General features: G+C 41.5%; 1 protein-coding gene across 6 annotated transcripts in view; it reads left to right on the forward strand.

Moving 5' to 3' along the window:
- Positions 1 to 6,200: 6,200 nt before the first annotated feature.
- Positions 6,201 to 20,473, forward strand: part of RASGRF2 (Ras protein specific guanine nucleotide releasing factor 2) — a 121,283-nt gene continuing 107,010 nt past the window's right edge. For 2 of the 6 annotated variants that reach the window (XM_071732220.1, XM_071732219.1), the window contains exon 1: positions 6,511 to 6,905. In XM_071732220.1, the coding sequence (XP_071588321.1) occupies positions 6,621 to 6,905 (285 nt within the window). In that variant the 5' untranslated portion in view covers positions 6,511 to 6,620. Of the gene's footprint in view, positions 6,906 to 7,241; positions 7,425 to 20,473 lie in introns of those variants that run through there. The other 4 variants (XM_071732218.1, XM_071732224.1, XM_071732223.1 and 1 more) reach the window with 4 other exon arrangements.

Raw genomic sequence — 20,473 nt, forward strand, 5'->3', positions numbered from 1 at the left:
GGTGATGACATTGGCTCAGGTTGCTGCTGTCAGGGCTGCTATGCCTACAGCCTTTTAAGATCATTTTTTGTATGTGTGTGGTTACATACATTTTCTCCAGGTGTTTGTATAGTCCCAGCTGCATCCGAATGGATTCATTAAAATGATTTTCAATGTATTGCTTCTGTATTAAACATAAATGCAATGTTCTCATAAAAAGGCATAGTCTTAGAAGTCTCACCTGGTCTTGATGTGATGGGGTACTCTGCAATGTTTGATTTCTATTAAGAGAACAGTGGATTCCATTTCCCATAAAACTGATTTTTAGGGTATATGGGTCTGCCTGCCTACAATGTAAGGTGCTCTACTTCTGGAAGCTGTTCAGCTGCACAGTACATTAAATGTCTCTCTCAAGGTGACGATGGGGAATGTTACTCCTAGTTTATCAAACCTATTTCTACTGAATTATGCACCCCTGTGGCAGATTATTTGCAGGCTTTATGCCAGATGGATAGAATTCTATCAGTATCGAGCCTTGTAAACATCACAAATTCTTCCCAGGGTTACTTACTTATTCCAGATGGCACACGCTTCTCTCTCTGTATCTTTCTTCCAATCTGTGGGGCTTATATTTTCCCAAGAAATGAGAATGCTTTTAATATTTTACACATTTTTCCTATTTTTGTGCCAATGTGTTTGAGAGCATCTTGACAGAATAATCAAGAAGTAATTTGCATTTGTTCTCTGTCCACACTGAGTAAGAGGAAAAGGAAATTTTATCCTACTACATCTATCTTCTTAATTCTAAAGTAATTTTCCTAGTTACCAAGGGCTTTCTGAAAGTTATAGTAATCATAGCCTAGTGTCTGCTGAACCCCTTCTTCCAAGAGCTCACTCATCAGGCTGTCTCTCTTGACTCACATTTGGAGAACATTATGAAATCTGTGTTATGACATGCCAATGTCTTTGGAACATTTAAAGTACTAATTTAAGCTGTTTCCCAAGAATGTTGAGACAGTTTCATGCTTTGGCTATTTGTGAGCTGTAGGACAGTGCTCTTCTTAAGGGCACCACACTAATCACAAGGTCTGTGAAATTGTCATTGCACAGATCTCAGAACAGGAAGAAAGAGCAATCAAACTTTAAAAATCAAGGCTCAGCCCTGACAATCATATTCCCCCCACGTGTGTATGTGCCTGAGTATGAAAATCTTAGCCATGTGAAGAAAGTTTTAAAATATTATTCTCACTATGCTTTGCATCACAGATCTGATTCTTAGTTTATGTTTGTTATATCTGTATTACATAAAATACTTCTGGAATTTTTAGTTAACTGAGAATGCCTTCAAATTTCTGGTCCACCAGCTGCACACTGGCTCTTCCATTCTAAGCCCCATCAGGGAACCTTTGCTGCCTCCAGGGTAAAGGGACCAGCTGAAAAGAGGCTTAAGGAGAAAAGCTGTCTGCCTCTGCCTTTTCTTCCCCATGTGATTTTCACACTAATTTGGACTATCAGCATTTACACATCAGAAATGTTGATTTCTTTTTCTGTGTCACCCTTGGTCTAACCCCTTCACTTCAGGGGCTGAAATGACTGCCCAGCTCTCCTCTTCCACTCCCAAATCACTGCCTAACAACCATCCTCAATCAGCTGGTCTCATTTCAAAGTCTCACCCTTACCTCTGGGATCTCTGCAGGTGGTTTCCAACTTTTTTTTTGCCAAAAACTTGACTGTCTAGGCACAACTCTTGTGCTCAGCATTGTCTTTTCTCCACAACTCTCTCTCTATCCTCAGCTCCCAGTGCCACCCTCCTCTCTTCCTTGCTGTTAGGATCCTTGTGCTGCCTTCTCAATTCCCCAGATACTCTCAGCCCTCACTTACTCACACTGCCTTCCTCTGCTCTTTATATACTATGCTCTCATTAACATCAGTCTACCAAACAGGCTGAATTCTTCCATAACCCACTTCTTTTTTGCCTTCTAACTAAACAGTGCTATTTCTTCAATTTAATCGAGTCCCTCGATTCCAACTTTTCTCAGGGTTTTGTTTGTTATTGGTTTGGTTTTTTATTTTTCAGGTTTTTTTTATTTTTCAGGTTTGCTTGGTGGTGGGGTTTTGTTTTTGTTTTTGTTTTTGTTTTGATTTTCTCCAGCCTGTGAGACAGCTTCTGCCATGCATTTTTTTTCCATTATTTCAATCATCCTTTCGTATTTTTCCGTGCTCTCCCTGACCACATCAAAGAACTCCACTATGACCCCTACAGATATACCAAACCATTTCTTGCAAAAATTCTTCTAAAACCTTCTTTTGCTGCTCTTCTCCCCAAACCTCAGCAACCAGCACACTAACTGTGTACTGAAGACACTGAATATCACAACAAGCAGTGCATTTACTAGTCTTTGTGCTTCTCTTGACTGACCCTGGTGACCTAATCTTATGCTATAGAAAGTTGTTCCTGGCACAGATCCTTGTCTTGTGTTTATGCAGACATTAGCACAAAGAGACTTAGGGATTAAACCATGATGATAATATCTTCACCTGCATAACAGGTAAATGGTCTGCAGTTGCCTGCCTTCTGCTAAGGTCTCCCACTATAAGAAAGGGTCTCTTTTCTGCCCTGTAACATGGCAGCAAAAATCCTTTCCTCTGAGTCTCCAAATGGTGTGAATCTGTGTTTGTGGATCTGCAAAGGTTGTGTGTGTTGTAACAAGGTGTCTCTGCCACACATAGATCTTCCAGGTTCTTTTTGCTTAAATTGGGTCCAAATGCTCTGCCTTGCACAAGTGAACATAAGTGCTACTCATGCTTTGCATGGGGCTGCTATCAAATTATTCTCACTACCACTTTGTGGAAGACCTGGGAGGGATTGGCCTGGGATTCCCAAAGAAGGGGGGAAGAAGGGGATCTCATGAACAGTTGTTCCACTCACAATATTGAGGGGTAGGTGTAGACATATCTCTCCCACAGAAATGCTGAACCCAGCATTTGCTTCCAGTCGCTAAAAAATATGCAACGATAAGGAATAAATTACTATGACCAGGTAAACACAGTCGTTCAAAGTTGCTTAGCCAAGACAAACCCTCCAGTGTCTAGATAAAATTGGAAAAGTGAATCTTCTCAAATCACATCAAAAGCTAGATTAAGCAAGCACAAAATTGTTTGTAGTCATTTAATAGGAGAATGATAAAAAGTAAATGACATTTCCACACATATGAGAATATCCTGTTATTTTCAAGACACAGGCCTTACTATACCAGTGATGTACCATATAATATAAAAATATTGCTGTTAACTGTATTTTAGATGAATATTATAAATACCTAGCAGATAGCCAAAACATCCTCTGCGCCTCAAAGTGTAAACCTTTATGTCAGCAAATGTGACAACCATTCCAAATATATAATATAAATACATGCAAGTTCAGACACAGAAACAATAGTGTAACACTTCTCCATTGCTTTAATCAATTTTTATTACCATTACATTGATAACACTTTTTTCCTAGGTGTTTTTCAGAACAGAGGCCTAAATTTTGCATATTTTCTGAAACAGATTTTCCTGGCACCTGTCACTCAGAAGAGCTGTGGTTGTCCCCCAAGATCTCATGGTCACTTCTGGGTATCAGAATCAACAATTGCACTGCCACACCATGACATGTATTTTGTTATTTATGAAAGCTTTAAACAAAATATAATGACTTAGTTCCCAATGGAAATTTCATTATAAATGTAGGCTAAATGTATTAGATTTTCTCAGCTGTGTGAGAAACATAACATTCTCAGATATGTGACCACAACTTTCCACCATAGTTTTACAGAAAGCTCGTTGGAGCCTGTAATGACACAATTCTTGAGAGTGTGGTTATAGAAATTAATCCTCTGGAATGAGAATACATAAAAAGTAAGGGTAAGGAAGATAGAAAAATAGTGTGCTCATCTTTATGTTCTTTTCTTGAGAGCCCTATGGAACAAATTATATCAGGAGATCCCCTTACATCAGTTCTCACATAAAACTTGATCATGTTCATACAAATTAATTTGGCCTATATACTTTTTTTAAACCACAAAAAACTTCTTCTTTTTTCTTGGTAATTAAAAAAGTTAAGAAAACAAATATCTTTACTTACATGTCTTTAGATGTATTAGATAGCATACAGTTACATATATATATATGCAGTAGGTATTTAAAACAATATAATTATGAAACAGTTGTGCTGTTATGATAATAATCAAATAGTAAAGAAAGTATGATTGAGAGAACTAAATCATAAACTGACCAATAAATCACAGAAATTCATGACAAACCGGTGGTAACACTATCAGTGTTCACTGTAGTGAACAGGAACACTAGATGCCCTGTAATTCCCATGAATTGCTGTGCCATGACATATTCAACATTATCAGCTTAGGACAAAGGCCTAAGAGAAGTAAAAGGAAAACTTATCTTCATCTTGAGGTTAAGATTTAACTCCTGTCATTTTTTTTACTGTGTGTCTCAGGTGTTCTGAAAGACTAGATGGTGCATAAATAAGTTCTGTTTTATTAAAAATCTTTATTAATGTAAAAATTACATAACTCATGGCAAAAACTTGCAACCTGACCTTGGCAAAGATGGGTTCTGATTACAGCATTTAGTCATGATATACAATGTGTTTCTTTTGGAAACCACTAGTTATTCACTTGAAGTATTTGAAAACTCTCAAGTTGCAGTCTGCTTCTTTCCCTGGGTTTTACTGTCTTGCCACGAGATTACATCCAGAAGTACAGTGTCCCATGAAATTTCACACGTGGAATTAATTCTGACTTGGAATCAGTCCTAGCTGAATGAAACTTTATTAAAGATGCAAGTAAGAACCCTGTCATTGAGATGCATGGATATGAATGCAAATACATACATGCAAATCATCCAAATGACCCTCAGTCCCCATCCCAAACTTGGACTTCCCTGGATATTACATGTTAAGCTCAAACTGCTTGATATGGAGCCAGTCCCAGCAGGATTTGCACATCTGTTTGCTTCTAATCCAAAGTCCTGTGTTCACTGAATGAGAGCCTTAAAACTCCACACGGGTCCAATTCCTATAAATAACATTCAGAGTTGTAATTGCTGCCAGAGATCACACAGGGAATGTTTTCTATCTGGTTCTGTGCATTATACAGCATACCAAATATTGTAACTTTCACATTTTTGCTTGGACAGTCAGGAAGAGAATAATTTTTCTTCCTTATTCATAAGACTCTGTGAAGCAAAAGAGACAGAGCTACACATGCAAAATGCATTTTCAAATGAATTTCAAATGCCTTTCATGAAAGAACGTTAAAAAAATTGGGAAATTAAAGGCACGGAGTCCTCTAGGTGGAAGAAATTTCCATATTGCTTATGCTTTATATAAAAACATGATTGATATCAGCTCCTTTGGCAGAGCTTATTTTTTATAATTAACGTCATCCCCTGCCTCATTTCACTGTCCTGATTGCAGAAACAAATCCTTGCCTGCTGCTCGCCTTACTAAACTCGGTGTAAAAATAAACCTTAGGAACTCCTCTCCACGCGCACCTCCCGGATTTGCTTTTCGGGAGGTGATGAGCCACCATCTCCTCCCAGCTGTCCCCGCACACGCATCCCCCCGCACCCTCGGGAGCTGCAGGCTGTCCCCACCTCGATGCAGCTTCAGCGGCGGCATCAGCAGCCAGGTGGGATCCCTGGGTTGATTCTGACACACGGCAGGCTCCCTGCGGTCTCTGCCGGGTTATTTGCTCGCAACACGGACGATCAGGAAGGTGCGGACACGTAGTTCCCCGGGGTGAGACCTCCTGCAAGGCTCGCCTCCCCCTCCTTGCCTCTCACTTGGGTTTCACTTCTTGCTGTGCTTTCACATGCCAGGCAGCACGCAGACGAAGTTGCCGGCTCCCGCGGCCGCGTTCGCCCGGCCCTGACGCTTCCCAAGCTTTTCACTCCAAAGAGGCGAAAACTATCGGGAAGCCAAACGCAAGCCCCGAACCACCCAGCCCCTCCCTCCCCGTCCCGTCCAGACCGAGCGCACGGGCTGCCCTCGGGAGCCCCATCCGACCTTCCTTCCTTCCCCATCCCCCCCACACCCCACCCCTCATCCCCATCCCCATCCATCTCCACAGCCGCGCCCGTGCGGTGCCTCCCGTGTCGTTCCCCCCCTCTTTACTGCCCCCGCCGTGGGTCGGGAGGCGGCTCCGCCGCCGGGCGGAGGGAGGGACCAGGGAGTTGCGGCGGCGACTTTGCTCTTTAAATCGCCTCTCCAAAGCGGATTATAGCTGATCCCTCCACGGCACGTCACGTCGGAGTTGCCCGGGGGGCAGTTCGCCGCCACCGCCCCCTCTCCTCCCGCGGGGCGTCGGAGAGGCGAGGGCCGGGCAGAGAGAAAGGAAGAGGAGGAGGAGGAGGAGGAAGGAGAGGGTGGCGGGAGAGAAGGGGGCTATTTGGAGGTGGGGGGAATGCCGCGGCGGGTTTAGCACCATCAGCCTCCCCCGGGGGGTGGGCAGAGGGGGGGCGGCGGGGGCCGCCCGTCGGTGCGGGGAAGAAATAAAGGGTCCGCGGAGGCTGCGCTGAGCCCGGTGGGCTGCAGGCTGACGGCCACCGGCCCCCCGGCCCCCCAGCCTCCGGCCACCATGCAGAAGAGCGTGCGGTACAATGAGGGGCACGCCCTGTACCTGGCTCTGCTGGCCCGCAAGGAAGGCACCAAGCGGGGCTACCTGAGCAAGAAGACGGCGGAGACCAACCGCTGGCATGAGAAGTGGTTCGCCCTCTACCAAAACGTGCTCTTCTACTTCGAGGGCGAGCAGAGCACCCGCCCTGCCGGCATGTACATGCTGGAGGGTTGCAACTGCGAGAGAGTGCCGGCTCCCAAGGTTTGCTCCTCCAGCAGCTCCAAGGATGCTGCGCTGGACAAGCAGGTACCCACCGGGGGTAGCGGGAAGGGGGGCAAGGGGGGAATGGCCTCGTGGGAACAGTCGGAGCCCCCCCGGCGGTCGGGGCCCCCGGGGGGGCCTCTCCCCCGTGGGGAGAACGGTGACCACCCGCGGTCCCCAAGCCCCTGCCCCGGCGGGGAGGTCAGTGCCGCTCCTGGAGCTCTCCTAGGAGAACTCAGAAAATGTCAGTGCCAGCGGCTTTCCCATCCCGTCGGATGGCTCCTCCTTCATCCCTGACTCCCTTTTATTCCCTAGTGTCTGCATGCCCTGTGCGTAACATCTCACAAACTAGTTAGGTCACCTGACGCTGACCGTTCTGTGATAAATTTCCAATCAGAGCCAACAGAGGGTCTGAGTACCAGAAAAGCATAAAAGGAACCAACTCACTGAGGACGCCCCTGGGCACCTGTGAGGCTGCTGCCTCTTCCAGGAGCACAGTGAGTGGTACCAGTATCTCGACTCCCCCGTGGGAACACCACCGACAGCCGGGCTGGTGTCTGGAAGGTGAGAGTGAGCGTGTGCCCTGATTTACAGCCTGTGCCATTCAGCAGAAGTTCTTAGCCTGGCAGGTATTGTAAAGCTGATGATACTGGAGGTGGAAACAGTGGCAGAGTGCTCAGGGGAGATCTGGAGTGGCTTTCTTTCCTGGGGTGAGGAACGCCGGATGCTTTGGTGGGATAAGTCCCCATCAGGGGCGATGGTTCACAGGTTGTGAACTGCCGAATTCCCCCTTCAGGAAGATGAGCAGTTTGACATGTCTGTGTCCAACGAGCGGGTGGTTAAATACTCACAGAGTATTGCATAACTCTGAGTAGAAGGACACAGTAGCTGTTCAGTGTAGATAGAGATCAGGTACCTTAACCCCACACCTCCCTTTGCCTCATGTAAATTCTTGATCTTATTTGCTGGCTGGTGGAGATTGTTTTGAATCTGTTTCTGGTGTGTCCTTGTGCCTTCCTCCTTGAACAGCAGAAACCAAACAGGTGTCCCAACTGGTTTGGGAGAGTTTGGGTAACCATAAGGAGGGTGGTTTTGAACTGCTGGCAGGTTTTTCCTGCTGACTGCAAGAAAGGGAGATGGACCTAAATCAGGTCCTGAAAACCAGCACCTCCACTTGCTGTGAGAACTTTGTGAGGAACCCTCAGAACCTTGTCTTAAGTTCGTGCTTCTTTGCCTATTTAGAACAAATACTTGTGTGCTTAAAGCAGCCTTTTTGAGATGGTACCTCAGATAAGCAAGTGAACTCTGGGAAGTTGGGATGGTTGTAGTTTTTTCATATTTGTCACATTCTTGCCTGTTGCTTTGAGTCATGGTTTTGTGTGCATCAATAAATGAAATACTGGAGGATTCCTTAGATTAAATTGAACACTAACATTTCTCTTTCTGCTTTAGATTGGCTTAATGCATTTGTTTCTTGGCAGTGTTGCTAAATTGTGGCTTGACGAAGAGAACTGTGTGAAAACAATGCCTTTCCGTATCTGTTCCCTGGGTATCTTGTGCTTTTATAGTGATGAATGTCTGGGTTGTTTGTAAGTACATATAGTGGTGCAGAGACAAAATAATTACAGGGAATGAAGCTGAATTTTGCTTTTCTTTAAACATCGACTATGTTCATGTTTGTAACAATAGTAGACTGCTATAAAAACCCTTCAAGGTTTTTTTTTTTCTTTTTGTGGGATCCTAGTCTGAATTTTTGAGGAAGATCATCCGAAGATATCTTCATTCCATTCCCTTTTCATATGATGTCAAATAAAGCTTTTGAGTATGAGTAGTTTTTTCAGATGTTTACTCATTAAAATACACCTTTGTTTGTATACTCATATAGACACAAAGGATTTCTAAGGTGTACGGGAAATTCCCTCAGCAACTGAACCTGATCAATCACAAGATAAAAGGGAAATATTTGAAAACCAATCAGTACCTTTTATTAATAAAATGTGCTCATATTCTTATAGGTGTAAAGTAATAAACTGTGAACCTTCAGTTTACTAACAGAGGAAGAGAAAGTTATTTTAATCAGATGATAATGAAAACTCAGTGCTGTACATATTAACTACTGTCAGTGTAAAAATAATGCCTAGATTTAATTTGCTTTGATTTACACAGTGTGTTAATGATTGAGGGGAAAAAAAAAAAAAGCTTAGTGCCAATTTCTGAAGAACCAAATCTCTCTTATCCAAGAGAGAGAAGAAAAAAATAATCTCTTTTAGTTTGGGTTTTATTTACTTAGGTAATTTAGACATTTGGGTGATATGTGTATAGAATTACAGAAATGAGTGAGACAGGAAGAATTAATCAGGAGAGAATCCTTTGAGTGGGTATTTGAAAAAGCAGTGCATTTTCTTTAAGTTAAGTAATTGAAGATCATGGAACATACATGCAGAACAAATAGTTTTTGTTTTCCTTAGTTTGCAGATTCTTGTAATTTTAGTTATGAGCAGTTTAAATATTGCTTGTCACATCATATGCCATGTAAGAACTATGCTGCGAAGTGAGAGTTCAGTGGGGAGGGTGTCAGAGCAGTACTTGCCTATACAAGAGACTCTGTTTCAGTCAACAAATGTCTTTAGGTTTGGGCAAATATCTCCCTACAAGTCCACCAGTTGAATGATTTCACATTTAAGCTCTCTTGGTGCTGCTGTGCCCTTCCAGCAGTCCATCATGAGGCGACATTAAAGTATTTCAGGAACCATAGCACTGTTTTCCAGAAGATGCCAAATGTTTTCCTAAGATTTGCTGTAATACTGAAGTATTAAGAGCTTGGGAAAAAAAAATTGCAATGACAAAATGGACTTTTTTTTCTTTTTTCCATTAACATACTAGTGTATTTTTTTCCCCTTCAGAATGCTGTTGGCTTCAGAATAAATTCTATTAAAAGTACAGTACCTTTCTTAATATTAGCAAACTGAAGAATACATGAATCAATTGATATTCTGGGAATATGGGATCAAGTTGAGTATATTTCAGATACTGAATGATTTGTAGAGTGAGTTTTTATTTTTCAAAAAAAGCATTTCGATCTCCCTCAGATTTTAGAAGATTTCTGTAAATGCCACATAGGTATTGCTACCGACTCTGATTTCACATTTCAGAGAAAAAAGACCTATTGAAAGAACAACGATGTGGAAGAAGCTGAGTTTCAAAACAGCAAATTAAGGTATGAAAATACTACATGTGAAAAGCTTTGATTCTGATACCAGTTAGACTGACTCTTCCTGCAGAAACTGTAGGCTGAAAACAAGTGCAGCTTTCAACAAGTCCTGCACTGTGACAACGACAGACTTGATGAGAATGAGTTTCAGCTTTTGTTTCAAAAAACATGGAAAGAGAATGGCTTTGTCACCATGACTGGCCAGTCTCTTTCAAAAGTAAAGTAAAATGTCTGAAAAATATGCTTTCTGCAGTGTTTCATAGGAGAGTGGCACTTTTTTATCCAGCAAATTCACAGATCTCTTTTTTTTTTTTTTTTTTTTTTTTAAAGACTATTGGAAGTAAGAGAGTAGAGGAATGTAAATATTATTATTATTATTGTCTGCATAGGGAGGAGGCTTATATGTTTGGTTTCTTTCATAACTGTGGATTGAATACATGGAAATGTTCTGATACGGTTATTAATAACTGTCTTAGTGTCTTTAAGCTTGTAAATGTTACATGATTTGATAAGAGACTATTCTTTGTATCTTGCCTACAATAATCTTCCTCCCACCTAGCCAAATTAAATGCAGTATTAAGTTGATGTCCCCACAGATTAGCAGAATCCAATTATTTGAATTTTTCTGCTTGCTGTAGCACTGTATTTGTTTTAAAAAGGACATAGTGATTTCACAGTGCTCAAACCCTCTCTATTTTACATACATTCCCTGAAGCAATAGGGCAGGCATATGCCACCATCAGCTTCTGCTATACCTTTCTGCTGTGCAGTGTGTATATAAAACTCATCAGTGGTGTGTAAACATTTTTTCTCTGAAGTTGGAAAGAATTAAAAGTTAATCTCTTAGTTTTGTAAGGAGTGAGAACAGCCCCATGTTGTTCAGCATCCCTCTTGTTATACAAATCAGATGGCTGAAAAGTGGTCTTACCTTTCTGGAAAGATAGCTTGCACGTTCAGGTACACTGTTGTCCTTTAATCTCACTGCTGCAACTCCCTGGGATGTCCTGGTGCAGAGGCCTTCCAGAGATGCCCATGTTTTAGAAATTTCCCACAGCATTTAAAAAATAATAATTGAACTTGTCTTCTCAGTATCTGAGAAGAAAAAGAAAAAAAAAGTGCCTTTTTTTTTTTTTCCTTTATGTTTTTGGATGAACTACCTTCAACAGAAGCTGCTAATTAAAAGATGGCCAGTGGGAAAATTTTAAGATACTAGTACTGTTAAGATGGGTGTTTTTGTAAAACCTGCTTGTGAGGGAGTCTCTAAATGGTTCTTGCATGAAGACAGCTTCAGAGTAACTAGTTCTTGTTTACTTTCCTGGATAAAGACTGCTTCTGCTGTCATCTGGTCACTACCATCAGATGGTATAGTTTGTGATCATATTATGCAGAGGCATTGGTTCAAGATGTTTTGATGTGCTTTTAAGGAGTAACTGAAAAAACAAGTATTGGGCTTAGGAAAAGCTGCGTTGAAGTGGTTGCCTCAGGCTCCTTATGCAGAATGGTGAAAGTGAATTTACAATGTGCTTTCTGGACCAAGGCAACAGGCAGTTAATAAATAGAAAAGTATAACTCTTGTGATCTCTTCAGGGACTGAACTTTTGTAATTGGTGCTTTGTGTTTACCTGCTTGCTTAGCAATGAGCACATTATGGGGATATAGAGAAAAACAGGAAATCTGGTTGCTGTGTTTATTGCTGTTTTGCCAAAATGCACACACTTCATTCTGATTCTTGGAAATGTAGATTTCTGCTGTGTTGTTAGGAAGCAGGCAGCTTGTAACTTTGAAGAAGTGGGAAATGTACCCAGCTGAGAAGTGAGCTACAGGTAGAACTAATTTATTTTTGACGTGCCTTCCTCTCGGGTATTGGTGCCACTGAACAATTTAACATTAAACCTTTGGCTGCCTTAATCCATGACAAGTGACTCTGGTCAGGAACTGGAGATTGATCTGTTGTTTTCCATTCTTGAGTGTCTGTCATGCTTGAGGACAAAAGACAACAAAAGACACTGCCTGGATATCTTGGACTGAAAAGTAATTAAAAGAAGATTGGGACAGATGGTAATAAAACCAGATTTTGGTGGGACAACACATTATTGAAGAGAACCCACACAGTGAAGTCTCTTCACATTTCTCTGCTAACTATTGTAAGATCCTTAAATATTACCGTATGCTTTAACAGAAGTGCATTCTCCTTAATTAAGTTATTGGAAAAATAATTAGATCCCAAGGCAAATGACATTTGGCAAAGGCTTATTTGTGGAGTTGCTGGGAAATCCTTTTAGCTAACAGGTGAAATGTCAGCAAGTGAAAGACTGGCAGCAGGTTAGAACTAGATTAGAAATGCATCTGAAAGCTTAAAGACCAAAAATGTCACACCAACTCTTCACACGTAAGAATATTGTGCTCCACCTTCTCAGCTTCAAACATCACACACAGGCTGTGCAAAGTGATCTGAACCTACATGCAGCAGTGTAGGTCACAACTGATGTGCATATGCAAATTGCATTTAAAATATAATATTATAACAGTTTAAAACTTATTTCATTCTTTCACCAGTCTTGTAGTCAGTACTACTACTTTTTTCTTCCATTTTGTCTCCTTTGTTGACGGAGTTGCATTGATTTTGCTTGACATGGTTAGTTCCTCAAATGGAAGACAAAATTTGTAGACAATTAAAAAACTCTGAGCATAAAAAATGCAAGTTAGTCTGGAATTTACTTTATAATTATACACAATTTGTCTTAATTTGCCTTTATTTAAATTTTAAAATAGATTCTTTTTTATTCCTCATCATCGTCTGAGCATCAGTAAGGTGCATACCCTGTTCTCTGGTCACATTTTAATTTCTCACTTTGTAGCTGATTAGAAGACTCAGGCAGATCTTCTGTTTGTGTAGTAATCTGGCAACATTATCACTCTTTATATAGTCATATATCATGCATTGCGAAGTCATAATTAGTAGTACAGCAGCATTTTTTTTATCTACTTACTGAGGATTTTCCATCTTTAGAATCTGTGTGTACAATAAAAGCTCACATCATGGTTGCTCAGTTTAGCCACATATAATTACCAGTCTTGTTTTTCCACTTGCAATGCTTCTGCATTACTGAGGGGTTTGTGCAAGGAGGAAAGGGATGGTGCATGTTTTGGTGCATCCTGTTGTGATTCCTGGCAAGCACACCCATGCTGCACCTTGAGGAACAACAGCCCAGCCCTGTGGGTCGTGCCTCATGCACCAGATGAACACCAGAAATAATCCCTTCAGTTAATCAATAACATAGACCTCATGCAGCTGCTGATTATGGAGAGGTCTGAAAATATCAATCCACCACTTTTGGTCATTGTCAGCCAGCAGAATTTGCTGCTAGCAGTAGCAGACTTCTCTGGATCTGATACTTCAGACCAAGTTTGGCCCCACAGAGTGTGATGCAACACAAACTCATTTTTCAGTGTGAATGCTCTAAGCATGCTCATTTTGTGCTTCCTGAGAGGTGATGGACTGGCCAAATTTAGGTACATCTGCTGGGGCCAGGGGTGTGGGTATATGTTTTTCTGCATTGAAAACAATATTGATGCTTGACTGTTGCTTGATCACTCACAGCAGTTCAGAAAGCCAATGTCACCTGCTTGTTCATAGACTTCAAGGAAAGTCAGATGCCACTTAATACCTCTTTTCTGTTTTTTCTCTCTACTAACCATTACTGATGCTGAAGATTGATTCAGGGACAGTTTTTTTAACAGTGTGCTTCTGCACTAAGTGTCTAGGAACATGTGCTCACAATCTAGCTTCCAATATATATATTGTTTTAAACTTACGAATCCCATAAGGTTTTCTGTTTGAGGCACACAGTCAGGATATATAGAAGCAGAGGCTTCCACAGTTTAATCCAGCTATTTCAATCTGTTGTGTTTTCCATGAGTTCAGAACTGAGTTTTATTAGGAAATGTTTATGAACTCCCAGATCTGAACTGAACTGTATTGTTATGAACAACTTCACTTCTCCTGTTTTACAGTGGAAGCATTTTATTGTGGCTGCTCTAAGCAGTTCCACTTCTTCTTTTGAAAACACAGATAGTGTTTTTAGAGTTAAATGCTGTAGCTATCAGAAAGAAGCTACGGCTGTATTCTGTTTCCCTCCTGAAGTTTTCTCTTTTCTTCTTGTGGCACTGTGGAACGGTGATGTTTGCCCATTTTTTCGTCTATTGAGTTTTTGTCTGTGGTATAGTGGCTGAGTAATGTCAATTATTTTTTAACCTGCCCAGCCATGGGATTTTGATGCTTGTGACTTTAGACACAGTTATAAAATCTCCCATGCTGGTTCCTAAAATTTACGATATTATTGCTGGTTTGGGTTTGGTGTTTTAATTGTGTGCTGGATCCTCACATTTTTTTAAGGAAATTTAGGATGATTGCAGGTGGCTGCTGGTTCTTTTTCTTTCTGTTTTCAGTTCACTTTCTCTCCTTTACACAAGCTGTTTCCCCTGTTTCAACAAATGCCAAAGATTTTATACTGTGGAGATTTTTGTCAAAGCTCTTGAGCTTTGACAGAGTCACTCTGATGGCCCCTGAAAGGAGATCAGGAATTCAGCTTTAACCTTATGCATTCATGGATGCTCAGGCATGACAAGGAAATTGCAGCCTTCTTTTCCGCTAGTCATAGTCCCTTCCATTTGGCATTCACAGAACAATTCTAGAGAAATATGAAAAATGTGTTTTCTAATAAACCTGTTGGGGAGAATGTAAAATTTTAGGCCACCTGCAAAACTGTCTTAAGAGAAAGATGGAAGAGAAAATGACAGATGAGTGAAAGGGTTCAACATTGATACCTGTTCAATATCATCACTAGTGATGCAGATATTTGTGTGTTCAAAAGAAGAACAGTACTGAATGGCACTGAGGTGATAATACTGCTTCTGCATTTCAGAGATAGCCTTGCATGTGTAATTTAAGAGGTGTAATTGTTGGTTTTGTGACTGTGGGTTCTTTTGGTCATAGCTTTCTGGCCCCGGGAGGGGTGAAGAGAACACCAGGTATACTGGGGAACAGTGACAGGGGGAAAATACAGATGAATTGGTGCTTCCAGACTTGCAGAATCCAGGATTCTCCATGTTTTTGTGACAGCAGAGGTGAGGTGTGATACCTTCTGCCTTTTCCCTCTAGTGGCTATCCCACAATGGGATGCTGGCCCAGCTACTGCTCTCATGATACCAGCTCAGTGTTGGACCCAAGTGTTCCTTACAAGTAATAGTGTGTGTTTGTGAAAGTTCTCTGCATCCTTTGCTTTTCTGGGAAGCCCAAGGAGTTGTGTGCATGCACAGGGTGGATGAGCAGGCTGTAGGGATGCAGGATTGAGTGCCCAGCAGTCAGAAGGACAAAGCTGTGACTCCTTGAACAGTTTAGCAGTCACTATCTTCTGTGTTATGATGAGCTCTGCAGTTTCAGGAGGTCTTCTTTCATTGAACTTCTTTCTCATAAGGTATTAAAGAGAAGAATTGCAACTAATGTCCTGAAGAAGGTAATTTTCTGCAGGGCTTTTCTGTTTGTCCCTCCTCCTCCTCTGAGCATTTGCAGGTACATGGGGTATGAGACTGCAGGAATGGAAAAATTATTTCATGGTAAAATCAGACCACCAGCTCTGGGGACTACATTCTGTCTTTTTGCCAATGATCCCTGTGAAAAGCTGCATAAATCACACACTGGGGTCTTTTATGGTAATTAATAATTTCTTTTTTTTGGGACCCCTCTTGGCATGATAGAGCAGCACACCGGTAGAAAGCAGTGAATCTGTGAAAGCAGTGATTGAAACAAGTAAAAGTGCCACTGAAACACTAAAGCTGATCATTTTTCAGATCAGTCATCCAAACTGACTTGCAACTGAAACTGCTAATTTTTATGGTGACTGTATTTGTACTCATTCCTTCTTACCTCATTGGCTGTTGTGAAAGTAAAAGCATTCATTCTAAGGAAACATCTGCAAGATACTACGAGGAGTGTCACAGGACAGCGTGTGGGAACTTTCTGAACTCTGCTGGTGAATCTCCAATGGATAAAGCAGGGTGAGGTGCATTCAAGAATTAAGGTAAAGCAAAATATGAACTCATGTTTAACCTAGATGTGGTAACTGAGCTAAAATCTCCTGCGGGAAGAGTCATGTACTATAGAAAACTGTGATCATTACACTTTCACACGTGGGACTAAATTAGCAATACACAAGGGAGCCTCAAACGTGGCACTCCTCCCAACCTCCGTGTACCTGCATTTGTAATCTAATGCCAAAAATTGTAAACCAAAACCAACCAACCAACAAGAACACATACAAAAGAACCTCAAAAACCCAACTCAAATAAAGCAACCAATATGAAAGGGAGGTACAAATGGTTGTAAAAAAAATAATTTTTTTTACCCACATGATTATGCTATAGAAACAACCAGATAGTGACAACTTATTTTGGTGCAGATTTGTTACTGTAGTAGTTGTAAGCTTGCAGGCCCCTGGACTAGGTTTTTTTTCTTGTATTTTTGCTGCCTGCAGATGGAAGTTTCGTAAGTGCATTACTTGGTGGCCTGAGGGGAAGCCTAGCTAGCTGGTGTCCAGTATTGTACAGTCCAAAATGTGCAGCGACCTGAGAGAGCTCCATCATCAGCAGTATGAAAATTTCAGCAGACCCACAGAGAAGTCATGTCTGTACAATGTACACTAATACCAAAATGCTTTCAGGAGAGATAACTCTTCCCTGAATGCTGCACTGCATTCTTGTAGCTTAGCAGCAGAGAGCCTGGCTGCGTGCCAGCGAAGTGAACCAAGTCAAGGCAGTCACTCAGATGTACTTGAGAATGTGGGGCGATGCCAAGTGGTTCCACATGCAATAAATAAATAGATAAATTTTCCTTTCACACACACACAAAAAAAAAAAAAAAAGGAAAGAGAAAATAGAAAAAAAATTATCTTCCCAGCTCTGATTTAAATAGGTTTTCTTAAAGTTCATTGACATTTTGCAAATACCACTTCAATTTTTTTATTTTATTTTTACGTTTCTGAAGACATCTGAGTCTCACTTGTGTTCATAGGTTGGGTGATACAGGGCAGAAGAATAGCTTTTTTTGTTATATACGTCCCGGGTACATTTGCTTCCTCAGTCCCTCACTCCCTGTGGCTTCCTGGTGAATCAGTTTCTTGACTGCCTTACTTCTGCAGTAGTAAAACAGGCCTAATGGTGTTTCCCATATGCTAGCATATGGATAACACCATCTGCATGGGGATATTTGTTTATCCTTGTATTTTAGGGTGTTCATCTGCAGCTGAACGGGTGAACACACAAGTGGTTATCGAGTTAGTCATAAGGTGTAACATGGATGTTTCTGCACACAGGAAAAGCACGTGGTAAGACCTGAGTAGTGCCTAGTCCTGAAACCTACAGCTGGGGTACTCCTTGTGTAAATCATTACTTTATTTCCTTCTGCCACTGGGATCTGTTGGATATGTCATGCAGTTTTGTCCATGCAGGCAAAATGCTCTCACTGGTCCTGTTGACCTGAGCTGCAGAACTTACTGTTTCTGGCAGTTTGGCTTTGATACACTTAACTGAAATTTGAGAGTATCTACGGTATTCCAGAATGCTAGGGGTAGGAAGAAAGGTCTGGAGATCATCTACTCCAATCCAGAGCAGATTCACCTAGAGCAGGCTGCACAGGTGTCCAGGTGGGTTTTCAATGTCTCCAAAGTTGGTGGCTCCACAACCTCTCTGGGAAGCCTGTTCCAGTGCTCTGCCACCCTCAAAGTAAAGAAGTTTCTCCTTCTGTTCAGGTAGCCCTTCCTACATTCAAGTTTTTGCCACTTGTTCTGTCACCAGGCACCACTGAAAAAAGACTGTCCTTTTCCTCCTGACACCCACCCCTTAAGTGTGTATAAGTGGGTGCTGAGACATATATAAACAATAACATTAGAAGGGTTGGACCAGATGATCCTGCAAGTCCCTTCCAGCCTGACATTCTGTGATTCTGTGAAGTGTTGGGAAGATCCCCCCTCAGTTTCTCCAGACTAAAAAGACCCAAGTCCCTCAACCTTTCCTCATAAGAGGGATGTCCTAGTCTCCTTAGCATCTTTATATCCCTCTGCTGTAGCCTCTCCAGTAGTTCCTTGTCCCTGAACAGGGGAGCCCAGAGCTGGACACAGTACTTACGTTGTGGCCTTGCACAGGGGGAGAAGAACGTCTCCTGTCCTTCTCTTGACACTCTTCATGTTGCACCCTAGGATGCCAATGTGAATTGTATTGGCCTTTTTGGATGCAAGGACACATTGCTGGCACATGGTCCCATTCATTCTCATACCTTTTTGTGAACAAGTTATTTGTAATTATAATATGTCTGCTTAATACTGCTTACACTAGAAGGGTGTTTCTTCTCTGTTAAGACATGGGTTTTGTAATCATTGAAATTAATTGCTAGGCCAGTATTACATGGTTGTACACACATTTGCTTCATCTCTCTGCTGTCCTCTTCTCTGAGTCTTTCCCGTCTGTCTTTGCTTTGCCTTGTGTAAATTTCAAACTGCTTCTTTAGTTTTGTTTTCCTGGTCTAGCTTCTGCCCCACAAAATACTAATACAGTACTTCTCAGTTGTCTTGTGTGTGGGGTGCTGGGAATGCTGAATAACTTCACTTGGTCTCTGTGTTCCTCTCATTGAGACCATATTAGAATATGATTCAACGTGTTAGGAAGAAGGGACACAGGAACAAAACCAAGTACCTGTCTAAGATGTACTTCGTGATTTGTGTCCTTTCTCTTGGCCTTTCAAATGCATTGTGTCCTGCTTTTACAACTGTTTTTGTAGCTCCCAGGGCAAACCTATTTTATTTCTTGGTCTGATGAGAGATCCTGGCTTTCTACTGTTGCTTTCAAGGTGGATGGAGGAGTGTAGGCAACCAAGACTTCTTATTCTGATAGTGTTGTGGTACACAGGGCATTACTTCAGAAACAAAAGAACTCCTGTACTTCACTTAGCAGAGATCTTGGAAGAAAGTACTGTGGTGTGAGGCCCAAAGAACTATTGTAGAGAGTGTGCTGCAATGTGTGGATTACACCTGAGAGACTACAGCTGTAGTATTTGTAATCTCAATGGGAGTCCTTGGGTGTTCATGTGGCTTCTCACCTGTCTCATGCTAAGAGGTTTGTTTTGCATGGTGGACACCCTTGCAGCCACAGTCCACTTTCTGATTCAGCCCCTTTCTTTTACTCATGTCTTGGCTACTTGGTCTTGCTATTGCTTTAATTTTCAGTATCAGTCATTAGATTTTCAAGGTGTGGGGAAAGTCTGAGACCTCAGGTGGAGACCTGATGAACCGTCTATGTGACAAATGTAGGAGTGAATGTTTGGCTCTGCTTTAAATGGCTCGTAGAATAAGCTAAATTTCCAAAAGGAGCTCTAATTGGTTTGACTTGCAAAGGTTATACAGAAACTCTAAGTCATTTTGAAAGCAATTCTGATTTTTATTGTTAATACTGTTTTTGACTTCTGTGGAGTGTGAGATTTGTTACTTAAATATAGCAAGACCATGCAGCATCCAAGGTATCTCATCCTTTTGGATTACATTTTTTCATCTTTCCTGATATCTCTAGATGATTGGACTTTGCCTTCTTACAGTAATGTCTCTATTTGACAGATACATTCAGTAAAAATATTTTCTTCCCTATAAGTTATGCCAGTTTAATTTTAAAAAAAAATTCTAAATTCTTGAGTTACTCAAGAACACAATTCTCTTTTACTTTTAATCCATCCGTAGTCTTTAATAATGTCTTAATGCAGTTCAGCGGTATCCAATTTTTTTCTTGCATGAGCCTTGTATCATAGGCTTGAAGACTTTCAAAGTTGCAGGGTGGTCTTTGTGAAGTTCCTGAAGTTCCTGAAGGCTAGAAGAGAGCAGGTATCATTTGTATCTTCAAGGAGTGCAAACAGTAAGATCAAGGGAAGCCCAGGCCTGTCAGTCTCACTTTAGTACCTGGGAAGATGGTGAAAAAAATCATCCTGAAAAGCATATCCATCCATATGAGGATAAGAGAGTGATTTGGAGTGGTCAGCACTGATTTATAAAGGGGAAATCACACTTGACCAACCTGATAGCCTTCCATAATGAGGTGACTGACTTGATGGACCAGAGGAAAGCATTGGAGGTTTTTTTCCTGGGCTCTAGTAAAGTCTTTGATCCCACAACATCATCATTATGACCAGCTGACAAAGCATGGGTTAGATAGGTGGATAGCAATGTGAATTATAAACTGCTTGAATGACCAGGCTCAGAAAACAAGGTAAGTATGTCAGAGCTTCACACAGGACATTTAGTTCTAACTGTTGGCTTCAATTCTTTTATTAAGTGAAAGTCTGTAGAGGAGAGGTCTCTGAAAAGAC

The sequence above is a fragment of the Heliangelus exortis genome, chromosome Z (genome assembly GCF_036169615.1).
Source record: "Heliangelus exortis chromosome Z, bHelExo1.hap1, whole genome shotgun sequence".
NCBI classification, from domain to species: Eukaryota; Metazoa; Chordata; class Aves; order Apodiformes; family Trochilidae; genus Heliangelus; species Heliangelus exortis.